General features: G+C 41.9%; 1 protein-coding gene across 4 annotated transcripts in view; it reads right to left on the minus strand.

Moving 5' to 3' along the window:
- Positions 1 to 1,959: 1,959 nt before the first annotated feature.
- Positions 1,960 to 22,499, minus strand: part of cdc7 (cell division cycle 7 homolog (S. cerevisiae)) — a 60,221-nt gene continuing 39,681 nt past the window's right edge. For 3 of the 4 annotated variants that reach the window (XM_078218899.1, XM_078218900.1, XM_078218901.1), the window contains 4 exons: positions 21,750 to 21,928; positions 17,811 to 17,893; positions 12,126 to 12,275; positions 1,973 to 3,723 (listed from right to left, as the gene is read on the minus strand). In XM_078218899.1, coding sequence (XP_078075025.1) covers positions 3,305 to 3,723; positions 12,126 to 12,275; positions 17,811 to 17,893; positions 21,750 to 21,928 — 831 coding nt within the window. In that variant the 3' untranslated portion in view covers positions 1,973 to 3,304. Of the gene's footprint in view, positions 3,724 to 12,125; positions 12,276 to 17,810; positions 17,894 to 21,749; positions 21,929 to 22,499 lie in introns of all 4 variants that reach the window. The other variant, XM_078218897.1, reaches the window with a different exon arrangement.

Genomic DNA, 22,499 nt, shown 5'->3' on the forward strand with positions numbered 1-22,499 from the left:
AGTCAGACAGATTTTTAAATTTTTGATAGTCAAAGATAGTCAAAGGCTTAACGGGGCGGGTGGGGTGCAAATTGCCTACTCATGTTCATACTGATGTATTGCTCTTTAATTAATGTTAATTTAACTGGAATTCATTTAGATTGTAACTTCAATATCCGCACATCAATACTACCCTCCTGCAGATATCCCAACCATTACTGTGCTCCAACTAACCAGAATTTATTTTCAATTCCTTTATGTGCATTCTTTGAAAATTCATTTTTTTCCACAACCATATATACTGATGATGTGTTCACTGGACCCTAGATCCTATTATTTATGCTTCACACACTACATCTGTCCATTTACAAAAGATTAAATACAGAATAGTCTTTGACAATGTTGATTGTTCAGGATATGGGCTCAGTCAGCCTGTATCACCTTCCAGAAACACATTTCCTACCTCTGCTGTTTTATTTTTCAAACTATTTTTCCCGATTCTGCTTGGCTTCCATTTCATTGTCAAATAACCACAAATGCAAATACAAAAACACTGGTGACCAGTTGGCTTTCACTGGCGAATCTTGGAGCAAAACAGATGCGTTTCCTGGAGCAAAACCCAGGTGGAAGGAGGTCATACCCAGAAATAACATTGATTTTCTCAGAAAACGTCTTGCAAATTTCTGGGTAGGTGAGAAGTGCAGTCACCAGCACCATGTCCAAATCTATGAGGCAAAACTAATGGACGCATTTTGACTACACCTGTTGCTTATGAAAATTTGATTTGAAAGAGAGTAAAATACATTCACAGTGCAATGCTCGCTAATTGCCAGCCCCAGAAAGCATTAACAGGGTTGGTTTGCTTTCCTGAAAGGTCAATCAGTTATTAGCCTGCTTTTAATAAATGCAGCATCATGTGTTAGGACGTAATGTTTTCCAGGATGTGGTTACTTTAAAATTGATTTTACAACAGTGAATTGCACGCAATATCTGATACAGTTCTCTGTAGGTTTGAGGTCCATTTCAGAAAACATTAATGAAAGGCTAATTTTAAACTCCAGCTGCTGAATCTTTTGGGGGGAGTTGTAGACTCCAAACAGCTTAAGGTGCCATATGCCTATTACGAATTCATCATTTCAGCGCAAGATAGCATCAACTCAACATCGGTTTCCCATTAAGAAGTGGTCAGTTTCAATCTCATGATACTCGGGCTTCCAGCATAAAACCCAGGAACCTTCTGTTGCCAAACGCGAGGCTTTCCTTCACTCTACCTCATACTGTTAGAACTCCAACATTGTTTTGACATCTATAACTGAGCCTCAATACTGGAACTATGGAAGTATGAGACCCTAACCATAATGAATGACGAATATAGTCAATATCAAGTGGTTGTTACACTAAGAATGATCGAGATTGATAGTTAGTGCCCATCATTCACTGCTGATTGTATATGAAATATCTTGCATTTATATACTCCCTTTAATGCAGACAAAACAATCCAGGGCAGCACGGTGGCACAGCGGTTAGCACTGCCGCCCCTCAGCACCAGGGACCCGGGTTCAATCCTGGCCTTGGGTGACTGTGTGGAGTTTGCACATTCTCCCCGTGTCTGCGTGGGTTTCCTCCTACAGTCCAAAGATGTGCAGGTTAGTTTGATTGGCCATGATAAATTGCCCCTTTGCATCAGGAAGATTAGCAGGATAAATACGTGCGGTTATGGGGATAGTGTCTGGGTGGGATTGTTGTTGGTGATGGGATGAATGGCCTCTTTCTGCACTGTGGGGGATTCTATGATTTACTGAGGGAAATGGCCTTTAGTGGCAGAACGTAAAAAGGTGATGTACGACTTAATTTTGGAACTTTCATAAACAGGATGGGAGGAATGAAAGAACAGAGAATTGGAGAAAGGTGTCATATAGAGGAACAGAGATGGATGAAAGCATTTCACCAACTGTAGAGTGGGGGGAGAGGGATGCAATTAACACTTGGGTCAGTGGTTTATTTACAAAATAAGACAGATTAGCATACATTTAAAGTACAGTTACCAAAACGAAAGATAGCCACCAAAAACGTCAAAGGTTATCGTGTCAATTTTAGGGCTTTTTTTGGAGTGTGCCCTCCCTGAAGTCCCAGCCACAGAACTGTTCCTTTTATAATTAAAAAAAATAACAGTTGTTGGCAGAAATGAGTTTCTGTTCTTATTTGCAGCTGAGAAATCAAACTGGTGCCAGAAACTGCACATACAGCATGTTTAGAAAACATATGCAATAAAGGACTAAAAGCAAGAAACATTTTCGTGTATTTTAATGTTTTACCAGATGTCTGGAATAAAATTATAAAAACAGTTGTGGCAGCTAAAGTTTCATCAAAACTACAGACCAAAATCGAAAAATTATACAAAATGCAATTGACACAACAAGTACAGTGTAGTTACACAAACACCTTTAGGATTATTCTACAATCTGAGCTAAAGACAAACTCCAAAAGGTAGAGAAATGAATGAGCATTTTTATTTGGATGCTTCCTTCTGTTACTCCAAGTTACCAAAACATCCGCTTCATTCAGCATCCGACTATGCTGCTGCTGCTGCTTTCAATAAATGTTTTCGGAATCAACAACTGATGCGACTAAGGAATGTGCTCAACAAATACCATGGTAATTGAGGTAGGCAAGATTGCCACATCATTTCGCTTGAAGCGACTAGTTTGAAAGGGCATAAACAGAACGTTAAAAAAAAAGCAACAAATGCTGGATAATGCAATGGCACAGTGCGTGGTAAGTGAAAAAGTACACAAGTTCAAAACAGTGCGATTCCTCTAGTTGTTTATAAAAAGTCACATCGACTTCCTCATTAAAATAACTGACGAGGTGAATTTCACAGTGGTCTCGAAGTTGGCTTCAGTCACAGCCGCACAGACTTGTGGAGGATCCATCAGTCCAGGCGCTGGGCTCGACGCAGTAGAAGTAGTTTGAGATGGGCCTGCTCTGCTTGCATGTGTGGATTGCTATGCATCACAGAAGTCTCAGGCAAGTTATTTTTAATAAAATCCCTAGATGCACACATTTCTTTAAAAAGGCAGTTTGGCAATTCAATGGATTGGAGGAAAGGGAACCAGGGGACGGCAGTGGTCAAGAATACGTGGAAACAAAAAAGAAATTCCGTGGCTGGATTGAAAGAAGAGGCTGGCTGATTGACCTGCTTTGGTACAAAATTCCAAATAGATGTCAACAAAAATCTGCTGAAATAAGCACCTGTCGCCATTAAAACATGTGCTTTTGTGCTTATTCCACACATGCAACACACATCACTTAATATCCCAATGAGTTATATGCCTTCAAAGAATGGATGCTTCAAAGCGTTTTCCGCAGTTATCCTAGTTGCTGGGTTCAAATCTAAAAGCCTGTCTAGAAGGTCATACACTAGGGCTGGAACTCTATTCCAGCCTCTCGTATCTGATGATTTCGCTGTGCTTTTAAAGTCAGAGTCCCACCGAATATCCTGCTTGACCTTTCTTGGCTGGCTGTGAGGCACTTGCTTGTATGTCAAGGTGTCTTGCTGTTCCTTCTTGTCGTCATCATCCTTCATAGCTGGATCTGACACACTGCCAGCGACACGGGAACACTCCTTTGGCTCACTCTTTTGGTTTGGTTTTCTTTTGCTTGAGCAATCTGTTCCTCGGAGACTTTCACACAAAGTCCTCAAATCCAATTTTGGACATTCCTTGCTGCATGACACAGCTTTACCTAAAATACAAAAATAAAATGAGTGGAATTTACTCACATCTGTAACATACAGACAGCATACATTGTACACAATGAAAATATAATAATAGATTTTGCAACATTTAAAAATACATTCAAGTTAAAAAGGTACAAGGTGTTTTAAGGTGAGGGTTGACAGTGCTGGAAATACAAATGATCATTCTGATATCTGGTCTTGAATGTTTGTATAATGTTCAAACACCGTATACAAACAGATTACTGCTTCCGATCTATGGCAGGTTGGAGAAAGGAAAATTATTTACAGGCTTGGTAGCCTAAATTTTACACTTTGATAAACTTTTGGAGTAAGCGCGCAGGTACAGCAGGTAGTAAAGACGACAAATGATACGTTGGCCTTCAGAGAGAGAGAGGATTGGGCGATACGGTGACAAAGTGATTAGCACAGCTGTCTCACAGCACCAGGGACCTGGGTTCAATTCCCGGATTGGGTCACTAGCTGTGCAGTTTGCACATTCTCCCCGTGTCTGTATGGGTTTCCTCCAGGTGCTCCGGTTTCTTCCCACAATCTGAAAGACGCGCTGGTTAGGCATTGACCAAAACAGGCGCCGGAGTGTGGCGACTAGGGGAATTTCACAGTAACTTCATTGCTGTGTTAATGTAAGCCTTACTTGTGACTGATAAATAAACTTTCAAAACTTTATTTGAGTACAGGGATAGGGATGTTTTACTACAATTGTATAGGGCATTGGTGAGGCCACACCTGGAGTATTGTGTGCAGTTTTGGTGTCCTTATCTGAGGAAGGATGTCCTTGCTATAGAGGGAGTACAGCGAAGGTTTACCAGGCTGATTACTGGAATGGCAGGTCTGTCATGAAGAAAGACTAAGTTGGTTAGAATTATATTCATTGGAGTTTAGAAGAGTAGGAGGGGATCTCAGAATTCTAACAGAGTTAGACAGGGTAAATTCAGAAGGAACGTTCCCAGTGGTGGGGGGAGTTCAGAACTAGGGGTGATAGTTTGAGGATAAGGGGTAAACCTTTTAGGACTGAGGGGAGGAGAAATTTTTTCACCCAGAGAGTGATGAATCTGTTCACTACCACAGAAAGTAGCTGAGGCTAAACATTATGCGATTTCAAGAAGAAATTAGATAAAGCTCTTGGGGCTAAAGGGATCAAAGCATATGGGGAGGAAGGCAGGATTAGGATATTGAGTTTGATGATCAGCCATGATCAAAATGAATGGTGGAGCAGGCTCGAAGGGCCTATACTCCTGCTTCTAATTTATATGTTTCAAACAGCAAAGGTGTGGAGATCCCTTACACATCTCCACATACTATTGCACCCATCCTATTTTTCACTATTAACTCTGATGGCCGCAGCGAGCTCCTACCTGTTTTAAGCAGTTCAATGCAAGGAAGCAGGGAGGCAATCAAGCACCTTTAATTTTTTTTACTTAACTTTTTTTATTGGCTGCTTGAGTCAAGACAAAACAGGTATCCAGGATTGCTAAGGTTGTCAGTTTCCCCCCTTCACACAGGACACAATGGGTTTTCCATTGGGAATTCCCCTCCCCTCTGTTTTTTGCGAAGAAAGGAAGAAAAGGATGTAACAAAAATGTTCTGTAGTCTTTGGCAGAGGATTAGTGGATGCAGAGTCTGCTATCCCCAAAGGGAGTAAGTCCAACGGTACAGCTAAGACATGTGAATGACTGACTAAGCATAATAGTGGATGCAACCTTCGAAGTATCCCAATGCTTTCAGTGGTTGCAACTGCAAAGAAACATGCTTGAGCGTAGAATAGTCACAATAGTAAAGATGCCACAAAACGTCCACACTTCTGCCACACTGGATTAACAAAGGTCAAGGAACTGTCCTTAGTGTCTGTATCGACAGGGAAACTGAACCATGCCTTCACCTGCAAGGACACCTGCAGCACCCACACAATAATGAGCTGGCTTATCCAGTGACAGTACAGAGTTGTTGCTGCTGAAATTTAGCTCCACTTTCCTGCAGGAATACTACAATATTTTGGTTTAGGGGATGGTGCTGTTGAGTGGCACAGAGACAACCACCCTGGAAGTACCACATGTTGGTCCACTGGAAGACAGAAAGGGGTGAGTTGGTGGTGGTTGGGGGGCGGTGCAGGGCTGCTCTTATTACTTTGCATGCACACACCTTAATTTAGTCCCCTTCATCTCTTCTTGACATACCACATTAATTCCTTGTACCCTTTCAGTCTTTGGATGCTACTAGATCGAGAAGCTTTTTGAGCCGGCTTTCTGCCACACTGGCGTTAAATTTCTTTTAATTGTCTATATCCCTTTAAAGTTTCACATAAATCCAATTTTCTTGTCCCACCAGTACTATTGTGCTCACTTCCATGGGCGTAAGTAAAATGCATTCTAAACACTGGGTATGAACTACATCCATTGCAGAAGTCGAGGGCAGTCTCTGAAAATCATGCTGCACGGTCAGGTATTTTCCCCCAATTCTTCTATATTTAAAGCCTAATTGAACATGGAACTTTCCAACATTAAAACGGAAAGAAATCTCTAAGCCATAGCAGCTGAGAAAGAAGAATCCTCAACTCTTATACATGGAGTCATAGAGGTTTACAGCATGGAAACAGGCCCTTTGGCCCAACTTGTCCATGCCGCCCTTTTTTTTTAAACCCCTAAGCTGGTCCTAATTGCCTGTATTTAGCCCATATCCCTCTCCCCATCTCACCCATGTAACTGTCTAAACGCTTTTTAAAGGACAAAATTGTACCTGCCTCTACTACTACCTCTGGTAGCTTGTTCCAGACACTCACCACCCTCTGCATGAAAAAATTGCCCTTCTGGACCCTTTTGTATCTCTCCCTGCTCACCTTAAACCTATGCCCTCTAGTTTTAGATTCCCCTACCTTTGGGAAAAGATATTGACTATCGAGCTGATCTGTGCCCCTCATTATTTTATAGACCTTTATAAGATCACCCCTCAGCCTCCTACGTTCCAGAGAAAAAGGTCCCAGTCTATCCAGCCTCTTCTTATAATTCAATCCATCAAGTCCTGGTAGCATCCTAGTAAATCTCATCTGTACTCTTTCTAGTTTAATAATATCCTTTCTGTAATAGGGTGACCAGAACTGTACACAGTATTCCAAGTGTGGCCTTATCAATGTCTTGTACAACTTCAACAAGACATTCCAACTCCTGCATTCAATGTTCTGACCAATGAAACCAAGCATGCTGAATGCCTTCTTCGCCACTCTGTCCACCTGTAACTCCACTTTCAAGGAGCTATGAACATGCACCCCTAGATCTCTTTGTTCTGTAACTCTCCCTAACGCCCTACCATTAACTGAGTAAGTCCTGCCCTGGTTCAATCTACCAAAATGCATCAGCTCGCATTTGTCTAAATTAAACTCCATCTGCCATTCATCAGCCCACTGGCCCAATTGATCAAGATCCCGTTGCAATCCGAGATACCCTTCTACACTGTCCACTATGCCACCAACCTTGGTGTCATCTGCAAACTTACTAACCATGCCTCCTATATTCTCATCCAAATCATTAATATAAATGACAAATAACAGTGGATCCAGCACTGATCCCTGAGACACACCGCTGGTCACAGGCCTCCAGTTTGAAAAACAGCCCTCTACAACCACCTCTGTCTTCTATCATCAAGCCAATTTTGTATCCATTTAGCTACCTCACCCTGGATCCCGTGAGATTTAACCTTATGCAACAACCTACCATGCGGTACCTTGTCAAAGGCCTTGCTAAAGTCCATGTAGACAACATTAACTGCGCTGCCCTCATCTACCTTCTTGGTTATCCCTTCAAAAAACCCAATCAAATTTGAGAGACATGATTTTCCACTCTCAAAGCCATGCTGACTGTCCCTAATCAGTGCTTTAGTCTCTAAATGCCTGTAGATCCTGTCTCTCAAAATACCTTCCAACTATTTACCCACCACAGATGTGAGGCTCACTGGCCTGTAGTTCCCAGGCTTTTCCCTGCAGCCCTTTTTAAAGAAATGCACAACATTTGCCACCCTCCAATCTTCAGGCACCTCACCAGTGGCTATCGATAATTCAAATATCTCTGCTAGGGGACCCACAATTCCCTCCCTAGCCTCCCACAATGTCCTGGGATACACTTCATTAGGTCCTGGGGATTTATCTATCTTGATCAATGCAAACATACCAATTCGTTGGGGAATAGATTATACCACAAAAAATTCATGGTCGGATGCGAAAGACTTGCATCTTCAGACCAGCCTGGAAAAATGCAAGGGTAAAATGGTGAATACTTTTCTGGGTCACTGTCTGCAGATGGTCTGAGAGAGAACAGTTTCAACAGGCCACTTTACAAGCAGACTCTGTGCTAAAATAATCCAAAATATGTTTATTCAAATTCCTGTTGAACAAAAGACTACACTTTCCAAGCACGTCATAAATCACAGGATGCTCCCTACAGTTCATCTTGCTAAAGGCATAAAACAGCCAAAAATAACATGATGGACATCACTAAATTTGAAGCCCTAATGTGGCCACATCGACTGATGAATTAAAATGGGAATGTGAAGTCTTTCTTTCAGCGTAATAGAATTATAGGAAACCAGCACAAATGCCCATTGAGCCTCTGGCTCTCCTACACTAGTCTTTTCAATAGAGATTACATTAATTACTCAAGAATCTCTGGATATCAATATGCCAGGTGAGAATACACGTGGATCACAAAGCCGTCCCACACCTTCACCATTAAGGAGACTGATGTTTCTCCTCATATTGCCTGATTTCGTCCCATTTCTAGGGAATCAGTTGACATACAGGTATCACTGGAGTCAAAAAGAGACTCCTATTTCTGCTTGGTAACAAAGTAGATCATTGTTTGAGATCTATGGATATGCTTTCACAGAAAGATTATGCATTCTGCCCCTGCAGGTGTCTAAGACCTTATGTTGAAGCCTCTTGCTCTTGAGCCTAAGCTCCCATTAAGTGAACACCTGACCTGTGAAGAAACGTGAACGCAGCTCAACCATTTCTGCTCCGTTATCCAGTATGCCCTTCTATTCTTTCCTTTATGTGACTCTTCCTTAGCTGACTCTTCAATGCATTCCCATCATTTGCCTCAAATACTCCATACAGTAGACAGTTCCAAACTCCCTTTCTTATTCAGTGAAGAAATTTCACCTGAATTTAATGGTGGCTATCTTATATCTGTCTCCCCACAAATGGAAACATTTGCTCTACACCTATCCTATCAAATTCCTGCTCTTAATTTTAAAGACTTTCATCAACTCACCACATAGCTTTTTGCTTTTCCAGAGAAAGGGGCCCAACCTGTTCAGTCTTTAGTGATAGACTGACCGGCTCAAGTCTGATATTATCCTTTTAAGTACTTTTAACATAAGCATAACTCTGCTTTTTAATTCTATTCTACTGCAAGGTTTCAAACCATTTGGAACTACTTTAAATCGTCCTTTCAATTAGTACATCTGGCAATGAAAATGCCCATAGGCGCTGTGCTTTGTATACTGGCAAAGTCTTACAATTGCATAATTAATAAACCACGTCAATGTACCCACGAGAAACTGCGTCAAACTGGGCAAAAGCCATTTCAGCCAGGACAACTGCATCTGGCAATGAGAAAGCTCATCGGTATGTAAAGTAAAAGTAAAGTTTATTTATTAGTCACAAGGCTTACATTAACACGGCAATGAAGTTACTGTGAAATTCCCCTTGTCGCCACAGTCCGGCGCCTGTTCAGGTCAATGCACCTAACCTGCACGTCTTTCAGAATGTGGGAGGAAACCAGGGCACCTGGAGGAAACCCACGCAGACACGGGGAGAACATGCAAACTCCACACAGACAGTGACCCAAGCTGGGAATCGAACCCGGGTCCCTGGCACTGTGAAGCAGCAGTGCTAACCACTGTGCCACCATGGTTTCATAGAGGGAGTGTGCTAACTCAAGGACCAAACACTCCTTGGAACTTTTTAAATGAAAAGACATGTTTGTCTGCAACAAAACCTAAATGAATCCCATATTACATGAAGTAAAAACATAGCAAAACTGCATTAAAAATATCTTGTACAAGCATTTTAAAAAAAAAAGTATACTTAGCATATTGCATAAAATGAACCAGCATCAAATTGGGTCATTTGTACACGATAATCTCAAATGTTTGGAACACATATGGTCATTATTTAAAATATAAAGGGCACACACTGACATTTCCTTTACATGAACTCAGGGATAAAAAAGTAGACACATTTTTGTGTTGCTAAAGCACAACATATTTTTGAGTTTTCCAGCCAATTATGCACTGTCTCACACAACTACCCCCTGCATGTTCAAGTATGAAGATTTTTGGCTACATTAGAAATATGTCTGGTCAGTTTTACAATATTAAATGCTGTGATGCAGAGCATCTGATAGCCAAACTTTCCAGTCTAGGACTTGCTTTTCCAATTCTGCATATTCATATTAAACCTTTCAGAACTGCTAAATAAACGCGAGAAGTCCAATTTAGGTTTTTAAATTACAGATCAAGTTTAGTGTGGCTTCAAATACTCTTTCTTTTAAAAAGAAAAGACCAGTTATTGTTTCTCTCCAAATGATGTAACTTGCTCTTTTTCCCCCAGATTATTTTCTTCACTCTTCAGGTCTCCCTCCACCTCAGCTGCCTTGCATTGAGCTGCTGGTAGACATACAAGCGTGGTCAATGCCAAGTCTCCTTTCCCTCTGTGTTTTAGAGAAGTTCCTTTCTCCAATCAGCCAATGCCCATTAGAAGCACAGCTGCAATCTGTCCTTCAGTGATGTAGTACAACCCACATCACAATTTTTGTGACGCTGTGTGAAACTTCAACCTGCAAGGTCACTGTATTCTTGATTTTTCTGGGCTGAACATTAATCCTATAATTCTTCCATGTTGTTCCACTCTCTAATCATCCTTGAAAATGGCGACTCATCCAGGGATAGTGCTTCACAAGGACTGAATCTCAGAAGTTCAGCCAAGAGGCCATTTCTCGTACATAAGCCGAGAAAGTAATGTTGGCAAACTTTTCAACCCAGAGACGTCAAGGCTCGGTTTGACCCTGTCCTCCTTGCCTCATACCCACAGGTCAGGCAACAGCTATATGAATCTCGCTGGCTTTTTCCCTCAATAAGAAGTTTAACAACAACAGGTTAAAGTCCAACAGGTTTGTTTGGTAGCAAAAGCCACAAGCTTTCGGAGCCTTAAGCCCCTTCTTCGGGTGAGCGGGAATTCTGTCCACGTCATTTCTCCCTCAAGTCAGAGTTTGCTGCAATCGACTCAAACATTCTCAAAGTCATCCTGGCTGAAATAGGTTAACTCAGCAGAGACCAGGGGTTCAAATCTGGGACATTCCTACATTATATAGAATTTACAGCACAGAAACCAACCACTCAGCCTACGTTTATGCTCCACGGGAGCCTCCTACCATTCTCTTTACTTCATCTCACTACATCAACATATCCTTTCATTCCTTTCTTTATCATGTACTTACACCCTTAAATGTGTGTTACAAAGAGCAATACGTACAATTCAGTACCATACTGCAGAGTACATTTACTCATTATCGAAACAGAGGTCGCTGGATGTATTTATTATATTAACACTTTATTTCCAGTTCTTTATTTTATTCCATATTTGTTTCACCTTCCGCCCCTCTCCTCCAATTCATTCTCTTTAATTTTTAATGTTTGTACCTTCTATGGGCTTCTGATTTTTTGATTGTTTTCCTCTTCCCCCCCAACCCCAATGTTTAATTAACTTACCCTGCCTTCTCCCTTTCCTCCACATTATTTCAATTCTCTTTTCTCTTCCTCTAAATTATTTTCATGACTTGATTAGTCAGCATCTTTACAACTCATTCCTCATTAAACATCGTGATGGTGATGCGCAATTCCCACATTCTGTGTACAGGATTATTCTCTGATATCATCCCAGAAAAATGTCTTTATATCAGTTTAGAAACTGGACGTGAGATTACCACTTTCAGTAATTAACTTGGCTTGTCAAAATGCTATTTGCTGCTATATTCTACTGATCAATCTATGTTTTACAAGCGGTATTACAATGTATACAACATAAAAATGGGAATGGAAGACAATTGTATGCGACTGCGAGCAATACCTTTAAATTACTTTGATAGAAAGGTTTTACAATGTCCCAATTTAAGTAAGATGGAGAGAATAATGTTCAGTGCGCACACTGGAAGATATTCAAAGAATTTTTAAAAATATCTGTAGCATGTGCAAATATGCATGAACATAGCCTTCAACAAAGTAAACTGGAGAAGTTATGGTTTTTTTAAAAAAATGTTGCCTGTATTAATAAACTAGAAGAAGATTATTGGTGAGGCAAATCATACTTATTGATTTTTAAAGGACTTCATATATTCCATACCAAATGATTTAGCAGCCTGAACGGTTTCCTTCGTTCCACGGACAGCCATGATCTGTGCCAATGCAGTTAAATCATCGCTGGCTTTGAAAAATGGGTATCGGGCACTCAACAAGGAGAGAAAGACGACGCCTGCGGACCACATGTCAATGGCTGCAAAGCAAAGCACATTTTGGGTATTGGAACAAAGGCCAAGAATAAAAACATCTCATTTCTCATACGCATCCAAACATGGCTATTATGTTTTTTTTAAAGAACTACTGCAACAGATTGGATGGAAGAGATCAGTCTTTTTTCTGCAAAATTTTCTGAAGTAACTTTTTTTAGATCAGTAACTCTTTCAGAGGCTGAATTTTACGTTTCCAGAATAATATAAAGCTGCATATTTCTGAATATGCTGAGCATTAACACATAAATAATTTTTAACAGACTCCATAACCCACATCAGGAACACTGATGTTGAATCTTCAATCTGTCCCTCATTTTCTGTCCAAAGATCAAACGGCCTACTCATTTAATTTACTCTCATTTGCAAACATATTTTACCCAGCTTTGAAAGGAAAACACGAAACTGTGTAGCTGGATCAATCTTTAACCAATTGGTTTGCATTCATAACCATGAGAAAGTTCCCTCCAAACCAGGCACTCTCTTTCAGATAAGAACATAAGAACATAAGAAATAGGAGCAGGAGCAGGCCATCTAGCCCCTCGAGCCTGCCCCGCCATTCAATAAGATCATGGCTGATCTGACGTGGATCAGTACCACTTACCCGGAAGTAAATGGAAGGATGGATCTTAAAGGTCTGTAGACATTGCACCAAAATATAAATACTTAATATAGAACATAGAAAAAATACAGCACAAACAGGCCCTTCGGCCCACAAGTTGCACCGGTCATGTCCCTACCTACCTAGGCTTATATATAGGCTTACCTATAACCCTCAATCCTATTAAGTCCCATGTACTCATCCAGAAGTCTCTTAAAAGACCCTATCGAGTTTGCCTCCGCCACCACTGACGGCAGCCGGTTCCACTCACCCACCACCCTCTGAGTGAAAAACTTACCCATCTCCTCTGTACCTACTTCCCAGCACCTTAAACCTGTGTCCTCTCGTAGCAGCCACTTCAGCCCTGGGAAAAAGCCTCCGAGAATCCACCCGATCTATACCTCTCAACATCTTGTACACCTCTATCAGGTCACCTCTCATCCTTCGTCTCTCCAAGGAGAAAAGACCGAGCTCCCTCAACCTATCCTCATAGGGCATGCCAACCAATCCAGGCAACATCCTTGTAAATCTTCTCTGCACCCTCTCAATCATTTCCACATCCCTCCTGTATTGAGGCGACCAGAACTGAGCACAGTACTCGGTAAGTGGGGTCTGACGAGGGTCTTATAAAGCTGCATCATTATCTCCCGACTCCTAAACTCAATCCCTCGATTGATGAAGGCCAGCACACTATACACCTTCTTAACCACCTCCTCGAATATGTTTCTACAATGCAAATTAGATTAGCACAGACTATCCAAAGTACCACTTCTAGTCACCAAGTTGACTAGTCAAATGCATTTTGTTGGTACATTATACTGACCATCCTTTAACATCCCTATACTATGGTGGAATGCAGTTCCCATATTCAGCATCTAGGGTTATGCACTGATATAATCCAGAAAAATGTGCCTTTACACCAGTTTATATTCTGGAAATTAGGTTACCACTAATTAAATGCACCACCAAAAATACACAAAACTCAACGTAATGCTGTCAGAAAAAGAAATGACTGATTATTATCCTCACAGCTTAGTTCTAACAGCACAGATAACATTGAACATGTATCACGCCGGAGTGTACAACCAAACGGTAAACAGGGCTTATTAGCCGTAACAGGAAATGGATTTCAGAACACAAAAAATTAATCCCATATGTATTTGAAGCCAAACGTAAAACATTTCTAGTTTGACACATTAGCCTACTTTGGATAAATTTATAAAATGTCACGTTCAAAAATGCTCGCAAACAAAAAACACCTGGTGCAAAAATAATTGGTGGCTCTAACAATGAGGTGTGTGAAAGAATGTGCGTACACAATTTGATGAATACATATCCCCGAGTGAGAGACTTCCTGTGTGGGACTTTGCCATTACTGGTGTGCTTTTGATCTGGCTAATATGTATTTTATTAGCTCATTTAAAAAAAACTTTACAAAAGTTATGATGGTCTGTCTCACGTCAGTCTAATGTGATAGGAAAGGTAGTTTATTTAAAATTGTATTTGTTAAAATAAAATACATTACAAACATAAATACTATCACAATTATGAGGTTTTAAGATGTTTTGGAACTGAACTTTTAAATATTGGGCAAAATGAAGGGCATCAAATGACGTGTTCTGAAGTCCGCCTGATAACAGTCCTGAGGTGGTTAAAGACAAAAGGAGGCCCAGATTGTGTCACTGGGTTAAGATGTTCACAACTGACAGCAGTCTCCGAGCTCACAATGGGTAGAGCCTAAGTCTCCCAAAGTCCCAGAAAAGTGTTGGAAATATCGGGTTGTAAACAGGTATGCTGTCATCTTTACTTCCAAGATGAAAGAGAGTTAGGGTCAAGAATAACTAATCAGCATTTCTATCTGGATGCAGGGCTAATGGGTTTCACATTGGCAGGGGGGTGATGGGATCAGGTTACAGGCTTCCCTGCAAATCACAGGCAGACACCAGTTTTTGTGGGGTCAGGAGAGAGAAGAGGCAGCTTGGCTTTGCGAGCCAAGCCAGGTGCAGGAGGGAGACAGTCTTGTCGAAAAATCACATCCCACAGCCATCCAAAAATTCAGAAAGAATCATCCTGGCCAGAGGTGAGGAATCATTGGGACAGATAATACTGCTTGCAGTGAATTTAGGAAACCCTCCTAAAACTAAAGGAAGCACTGAGTGCAGTTACTACTCCACTGAATGGTAAACACAAATGCACTGGAAGCTGGGAGCAACTATGGACTGTTTGCTATAAGGACTCTAACTTGTGGTCGGTGCAGACTCAATGGGCCAGATGGCCTCTTTCTGCACTGTAGGGTTTCTATGATTCTATGATTCATGGAAAGTGCAATGTGTGCTCAGTATAAAAGGAAATATTCCTTTCTGTCGTTTCAGGTACAAGTTGCTACAAAATGTAGTGTTTAGTCAATAGTGCTTTGTCATTTGTTACAGCAAAAATCTTATAATGTAAAATAATTTTGTGACATCTTTTTAACTATTAACTGGAAGTTCAAATTTCTTTCTAAACGTTGTTGGTCTCTATAGAATCGTAACAATGTTTTAATATATTTGTTTTATTTTTCACTGTACAATAATCATTAATTACTTTATTAGTTATTTTGTTAATTTTAATAACCAGCCCCATACCTTTTAACTTAATACAAAGAACAAAGAACAGTACAGCACAGGAAACAGGCCCTTCGGCCCTCCAAGCCTGTGCCGCTCTTTGGTCCTACTAGACCAATCGTTTGTATCCCTCCATTCCCAGGCTGCTCATGTGACTATCCAGGTAAGTCTTAAACGATGTCAGCGTGCCTGCCTCCACCACCCTACTTGGCAGCGCGTTCCAGGCCCCCACCACCCTCTGTGTAAAAAACATCCCTCTAATATCTGAGTTATACTTCGCCCCTCTCACCTTGAGCCCGTGACCCCTCATGAACGTCACTTCTGATCTGGGAAAAAGCTTCCCACCGTTCACCCTATCTATCCCCTTCATAATCTTGTACACCTCTATTAGATCTCCCCTCATTCTCCGTCTTTCCAGGGAGAACAACCCCAGTTTACCCAATCTCTCCTCATAGCTAAGACCCTCCATACCAGGCAACATCCTGGTAAACCTTCTCTGCACTCTCTCTAACGCCTCCACGTCCTTCTGGTAGTGCGGCGACGCAGTACTCCAAATGTGGCCTAACCAGCGTTCTATACAGCTGCATCATCAGACTCCAGCTTTTATACTCTATACCCCGTCCTACAAAGGCAAGCATACCATATGCCTTCTTCACCACCTTCTCCACCTGTGTTGCCACCTTCAAGGATTTGTGGACTTGCACACCTAGGTCCCTCTGTGTTTCTATACTCCTGATGACTCTGCCATTTATTGTATAACTCCTCCCTACATTATTTCTTCCAAAATGCATCACTTTGCATTTATCCGGATTAAACTCCATCTGCCACCTCTTCGCCCAATTTTCCAGCCTATCTATATCCTGCTGTATTGCCCGACAATGCTCTTCGCTATCCGCAAGTCCAGCCATCTTCGTGTCATCCGCAAACTTGCTGATTACACCAGTTACACCTTCTTCCAAATCATTTATATATATCACAAATAGCAGAGGTCCCAGTACAGAGCCCTGCGGAACACCACTGGTCAGACCTCCAGCCGGAAAAAGACCCTTCGACCACTACCCTCTGTCTCCTATGGCCAAGCCAGTTCTCCACCCATCTAGCCACTTCTCCTTGTATCCCATGAGCCTTAACCTTCTTAACCAACCTGCCATGTGGGACTTTGTCAAATGCCTTACTGAAATCCATATAGACGACATCCACGGCCCTTCCTTCATCAACCGTTTTTGTCACTTCCTCAAAAAACTCCACCAAATTTGTAAGGCACGACCTCCCTCTTACAAAACCATGCTGTCTGTCACTAATGAGATTGTTCCGTTCTAAATGCACATACATCCTGTCTCTAAGAATCCTCTCCAACAACTTCCCTACCACGGACATCAAGCTCACCGGCCTATAATTTCCTGGGTTATCCCTGCTACCCTTCTTAAACAACGGGACCACATTCGCTATCCTCCAATCCTCAGGGACCTCACCCGTGTCCAAAGAAGCGACAAAGATTTCCGTCAGAGGCCCAGCAATTTCATCTCTCGTCTCCCTGAGCAGTCGAGGATAGAGGCCATCAGACCCTGGGGCTTTGTCAGTTTTAATGTTCCCTAAAAAACTTAACACTTCCTCTCTTGTAATGGAGATTTTCTCTAACGATTTATCTCTAACAAGATAAAACACTGAATACAAACAGCTGATGGATTAAAACACATCACGAATTATTCCTCAGAAATTTACCAATCCACTGTTGATGCTAGCCTGAGGTGACACTGCCTATTTTCTATTCCCATTTAAAAGTATCACCTCAGACCTGTTGCCCAACCAACCTTTCTGATGTTCTACCTAGTGTGGGGCATTTTGGGAGATGACTAATTAAGGTTATAATGAGTCTAGGGCCTTCATTAGAAACATGTAGCAAGAGAATGTAGTCACATATTCCAACACAGATGGAGCCTTTGTACACAGATGGTCAGTTCATGAATTCAAAATCCAGATTTCAGGGAATGTCTCCCAGTCAGTTCTGAGGAGAACCCGAGTGCCAGCAATTACACCCAGAAACACGAGGAAGCTGAACCTTGTTTGGCTGAACACCTGGCCAAAGTTACAACCCCCAATAAATCATCTAAATTGGTCTATTCAAGTCAGTGGATTATTGGGTCTCCACGGTTGCTTTATGACCAGCACACACGTAAATATTCCTTCTCAAGGAGACGTAGAAAGCTTTTTTTAAATAAAGAAAGCTTTAAGAGAAAGGGTAATTTCAAACAAGCAACCCCTAGAACATTGTACAAGTTTGGTTTCTATTCCACAGACAAATTTTAACCCTTCCCTACCTGAAGTCTGATGTGGGCACTTCATTAAGACCTCTGGAGCTCTGAATCCTGGAGTGCCTGCTCTTGGGGCAACTTGCTGGCGTCTAATAATAAAGTAGTTATATTAGATATAAGCAAACAAAATATATTGTCAATCATTTCCATTCAATATATGAAGCAAATTGGTGTTATAAATTTGTTGTTTTGTTTAAATGTCTTGTGCTATTTTACTCGGGCTGTTTTGTTTGTACTCTCATTTTCTTTAACTGCACTAATTCCTGGTTTAACAGATGTTCCTTTACATTTTTTTAAAAGTCTAAAGGCATCCTGGACTACAGCCAGCAGCCTTTCACCTGGATTTCTTATATATAATAGTAAATACAAGAAGCACAATGTGACACTGCAAGACTTGCACAAAACTGGAAGCTTTGTTACAGATCGCCTGAGCACAGTACAAATGGGTGCAGAGATATAGCAACATAGACCATAGCTCATTGAATCCTACAGTGCAGGAGGCCAGTCGGCCCATCGAGTCTGCACCGACCACAATCCCACCCAGGCCCTACCCCCATATCCCTACATATTTACCCGCTAATCCCTCTAACCTACGCATCTCAGGACACTAAAGGGGCAATTTTAGCATGGCCAATCAACCTAACCCGCACAATCTTTGGACTGTGGGAGGAAACCGGAGCACCCGGAGGAAACCCACGCAGACACGAGGAGAATGTGCAAACTCCACACAGACAGTGACCCAAGCCGGGAATCGAACCCAGGTCCCTGGCGCTGTGAAGCAGCAGTGCTAACCACTGTGCCACCGTGCCGCCCATAAAACATTGACAACACCAAGAAAACATCACAAAACATTGAAAATGAGAGCTCATGGTGACTGAAATATTCATTCACTCGGGCTTCAATGAATCCTGAGGATTGGCATTAGGAACACTGCTACTCATCCCTTAATCTGAGTAAGCAGGTATATTGCATTCCTTGTTGGTAGGATAACACTAGCTGTTGTCGATCTGTAAAACTTCACATGACAGGGAAACCTCTTTGAAGAACAGGAGCACCTATCCTATTGGGGCTAGATTTTCTTTTATATTTTGAAAGTATTGGTGAACTTTCTTGCATCTGATCTTGATTTAGATGATTGAGTTGCTACAATTTAATGAAATATTTGGAATCTGACTTTGAATTTCAGATGATTTTTCAGGTAAATAGTGCGTTCATCTATGGCATGTGCATTTAACTCCAGGACTGGTCTGTGTCATAGCATAACTGAAACTACTCTGTAAAAATGTTCCTGCACAAAGTCGATCCGAATTTACATGTGCAGATCCATCACAGGGCATCTCTTTGCTCTATTAAGAATCAAACAGATGATGAAAACATGCGAGGCTGCATTACCTTACCCATTCTGCACCAATGAACAACTGACACAACAGCGTAAGCATAATAAAACAGACCGAACCACATAAGGAGATATTAGGGCAGATGACCACAAGCTTGGTCAGAGGTGGGATTCATGAAGCATCTTTTAAAAAGTGGAAAAAGAGGCAGTGGAGTTTATGGAGAGAATTCCAGAACTTGCCTTGGCAGCTGAAAGCACAGCCACCAACCAAGAGGCTAGAATTAAAGAAATGTAGATATCGGTGGATCGAAGCTAAAGATTACAGAGATGGGAGAGGGGCAAGGTCATGAAGGGATTTGAAAACAAGGATGAGAATTTTAAAAATCGAGATGTTGCTTAACCAGTGGGACAGCAAGCACAGGAGCGATGAATGAACAGGACTTCTTATGAATTAGGACTTGGGCAGAGTTTTGGATGACCTCAAGTTTACGAATGTGGGAGACCAGCTGCAGTGTGCTGGAATAGTCAAGTCAAGAAGCAAAAAAAAGCATGGAGGAGGGTTTCAGCAGCAGATGAGCGGTTGTAGGGGTGGAGTCAGGCAATGTCAGAGGTGGAAATAGATAATCTTAGTGATGGCGTGGGGGGTCAAACACAAGACCAAAATTGTGAACATTCAGCCTCGGACAGTTACCAGGGAGAGATGGAGTCAGAAGGTAGGAAATGGAGTTTACAGCAGGGCCAGAAGACAATGTCTTCGGCCTTCCCAATATTTAATTGCAGGAAATTTAGGGCTTATTTACTTCTGGATATCAGACAAGCAGTCTGATAATCTAGAGACAGTGAAGGAGCTGAGAGAGATGGTGGTATGGTAGAGCTTGGTGTTGTCAGAATACATGTGAAAACTAACACAGGCTTTTCCACAAAGGGACACCAGAGATAACGGCATGGGAAAATGAAGAGAAGCCATTTTGTAGGTGATTCTCTGGCTATGATTACATGGGTAAGAATGGAAGCAAGTGAACACAGTCCCGCACCGCTGGACAACAGTGGATAGGCATTGGTAGAGGATGGTGTGGTCAACCTTTTCGAAAGTTACAGGCAAGGTGAGAAGAGTGAGAAGGAATCATTTCCTTTTGTCACAATGACACAGGATGTCATTTGTGACTTTGATAACAGCTGTGGCAAGGGCGGAAACTTGATTGGAGGGATTCAAGCCAAGAGTTCTAGGGAAGATGGGCATGGATTTGGAAGGCGGCAACACATTCAAGGACTTTGGAGATGGGGATATTATTTTCCTAAGCTGGGTCAAGGGGTGACAATGGCAGATCTGCAGGCAAGGAACAGTATCTGAAGAGAATGAACAAAATCAGGTAACATGGGGACCAGGAGGGGAAGCTGGGTTGTCAGCAGTTTAGTGGGAATAGGGTTGAGGGAATAGGAGTGGGCCTCATAGAGGCAATTGAGTTTGGAGAGGGTATGGGGTGAGGGGAGAGCGGGTGGTCAGGAGAGAAACTAGAGAACATTACAAGTTCAAAGTTAGGGCAGAGGGATGGCTGAATGAATATCTGAAGGGATGGAAGCTTAGTGACAAATAAATCATAGCCCTGCCCCCTTTGGGCTTACATCAACAACTTCCAATAACACGCTGTTTGTATTAATTCAAATGCAGTTTCATTCGCACTTTTATTCAACCTTTTGACAAATTTTGTATTGGGGAAGAGAATTCTCCCCTACTTCAGGCAGGCACAGTTAATACATAAACAACCCAAAGCCAGGGACAGACAGGATAAATGCAAACTGTGCCTCAGAATATTAACTGCACCAATGGCATTATCCGATTCCCAAATCAATCTGTGGCCTGAATGATGTTGGTAATTTAGTGCTGATTAGGTGCAGTTTGAGAAGCAGCTTTTGCCTTATAGGTTCTGGACTGATTTAACCCAGCTTGTTCCATGCAAGAATCTTACATCTCACAAAACTAGTGTCTTTCATCCCATTGAATTCCGGAGTCTGAGGTCTAGATACAACCATCATTGGGGAGCAATTAAACTTGCGGTTGCAAAAGAGACTAGATTTGGAGGAGCACAGAGATCTTAAGAGGGTTGCAGGTCTGAAGAATGCTAGAGATAGAGGGGGTGAGGCCATGAAACTATTTGTGAACAAGCACGAGAGTTTTAAAACTGAGGTACAGCCAGCAGTGTCCACCCAGTTCATGTGTGGTTGACTACTCAACACAAAACTGCCCAGAATCAGTACCAAGCTGCCAGTCATACAGAGCGAGATCATAAAGCAGGGAAAACAACCCACTGGTGTGCCAGAGGCATCAAAGACTTGCATGAAATTACACTGATAAAAAGTAGAGGAAAGCTTAATCTGAATTTAGCCCCAACTTTACCAGAGCTGAAAATATTTGATTCAAGTACTTGGCAGAAGCTTTCACTATCATGCAATGCTTCCAAATCATGTAAATCTTACTGCATAATCGTACAATTAAAGTACTTTGATTTTTAAATTGTAATGCAAATGAACAGAAGAATTTTAATAAGATAATGTATTTAGTAATCTTACATTTCTTCACAAAGTTTGGTTTCTTAAATTGTTCACTGTACCTTGAGAGACAAACACTGCAGATCCGATCTGTCGTGTAACAATTGCAAGTCAGGTCTGATGGACAGATGGCAGGCCTCCGGCCTAAACCACTTGTCGTACCCTTGGATGATGTTATCTTACGTTTTGCCACTATTATTTTTCTGGACGTTAAATCTGCATTCTTTGCAGGTTTCACCAGCTGCAAAACAAAAAAAACTAACCTCAGAAAAAATGGGACCCATTTGTAGCTGCAACAAACATCTAAATCAACACATCATAGAAACCCTACAGTGCAGAAAGAGGTCATTTGGCCCATCGAGTCTGCACTGACCACAATCCCACCCAGGCCCTATCCCCATATCCCTACATATTTGCCCGCTAATCCCTCTAACCTACACATCTCAGGACACTAAGGGGCAATTTTAGCATGGCCAATCAACCTAACCCACACATCTTTGGACTGTGGGAGGAAACCGGAGCACCCGGAGGAAACCCACGCAGACACGAGGAGAATGTGCAAACTCCACACAGACAGTGACCCAAGCTGGGAATCGAACCCAGGTCCCTGGAGCTGTGAAGCAGCAGTGCTAACCACTATGCTACCGTGCCGCCCCAGTGAACATCAGACACAGCAGGCAAATCTGTCCGCGTGCTACAGCCTGCAATGGTTTTACCTCAATGTTTGATTAGGTCCTGTATCCCATGGCAGTTTATATCACCAGTAACAATGTTTTCAGATAGAGACACCAAGGACCTCTTCACAGGTGCTT

Source organism: Mustelus asterias, chromosome 8 (genome assembly GCF_964213995.1).
Source record: "Mustelus asterias chromosome 8, sMusAst1.hap1.1, whole genome shotgun sequence".
In the NCBI taxonomy this organism is placed as follows: domain Eukaryota; kingdom Metazoa; phylum Chordata; class Chondrichthyes; order Carcharhiniformes; family Triakidae; genus Mustelus; species Mustelus asterias.